Source organism: Priapulus caudatus, unplaced genomic scaffold, assembly GCF_000485595.1.
Source record: "Priapulus caudatus unplaced genomic scaffold, Priapulus_caudatus-5.0.1 Scaffold5782, whole genome shotgun sequence".
In the NCBI taxonomy this organism is placed as follows: domain Eukaryota; kingdom Metazoa; phylum Priapulida; class Priapulimorpha; order Priapulimorphida; family Priapulidae; genus Priapulus; species Priapulus caudatus.
In genome coordinates this window covers 1,854-3,016 of record NW_014582843.1, presented here as the reverse complement: position 1 = coordinate 3,016, position 1,163 = coordinate 1,854, and the positions used below count along the sequence as shown (strand labels likewise).

General features: G+C 50.2%; 1 protein-coding gene across 1 annotated transcript in view; it reads right to left on the bottom strand.

Moving 5' to 3' along the window:
• Window positions 1–265: 265 nt before the first annotated feature.
• Window positions 266–1,163, bottom strand: part of LOC106820011 (unconventional myosin-Id-like) — a gene marked incomplete at both ends in the record, with an annotated part of 2,589 nt that continues 1,691 nt past the window's right edge. The window contains 2 exons of the mRNA XM_014824571.1: window positions 266–432; window positions 862–994. Of these exons, the coding sequence (XP_014680057.1) occupies window positions 266–432; window positions 862–994 (300 nt within the window). The remainder of the gene's footprint in view (window positions 433–861; window positions 995–1,163) is intronic.

The following is a 1,163-nucleotide window of genomic DNA, read 5'->3' as shown; positions in this document are numbered from 1 at the left end:
AGCGGCCGTACTCCATGCGGTAGGCGCGGAGGGAGGAGGGAGGGAGAGGAGGAGGAGGAGAGAGGGAGGGGGTCACGTACCTCGCTATGAAGCGGCCGTACTCCATGCGGTAGGCGCGGAGGGAGGAGGGAGGGAGAGGAGGAGGAGGAGGAGAGAGGGGGTCACGTACCTGGCTATGAAGCGGCCGTACTGCATGCGGTAGGCGCGGAGGGAAGGGGAGGAGGGAGAGGGAGGGGGGAGGGGAGGGAGGGAGGGGGTCACGTACCTGGCTATGAAGCGGCCGTACTGCATGCGGTAGGCGAAGCCGGCGCGTCTCACGCGCACGTTCTCCAGCAGGCCGAGGTAGTTGACCTGGTGGAGCACGCGCTTGTCGTCGAACACCACGGGCGACTTCACCTCGTTCGGCTTGACGCAGCGCACGTAGTACGGCGCCTGCAACGACGACGACGACGACGACGACGTTATATAGGGCGGAACGTGTCCGCACAGAGAACACTCGATCGATTTTAATAGTGAGACTATCATTAGAGCTATTATCTATACTATAATTATATTAGTATATAAACACGTAATGTTTTATAGGCCTAGGCGATGCAGCAACGACGTTATAGAGGGCAGCACGTGTCCGCGCAGAGAACACTCGATCAATTTTATTATTCGTAAGATTATCATTAGAGCTATTATCTATAATATAATTATATTAGTTTGTAAGTTTATATTATTATAGTTTATTAGTTTATATTAGTTTATAATATTATTCTAGTTTATCTATCGCTTTAGTTGTGCGCTTTAGTGTGACTGGTTGCTTTAACAGAGTTTAAATCTAGAGTTAGGGGGGGGGGGGGTCAATGGAACGCATACCTTTTGCGCCAGGTGTTCTACGAGGGCAATCATGGAGTTCTTGAAGATAGTGGCAGCTGTGGCGGGCCGTTTGGTTACCTCTCCTATGTGCTGCGCACCCTCCGGCCACATCATCTTTAGCAGTTCATCATCACTGCGAGCAAAGAGAGTGTGCACAAACCATTACATTGCTCTCTCTACCCGGTAGCTGTTTATTTACGTGCTATTAAATCGATTATCGACGCTTGATCGACATGTTTTTTCCCATGTATTCCTATGACATCAACACTTACAACACCCAGCAATGCATTACAACATTACTT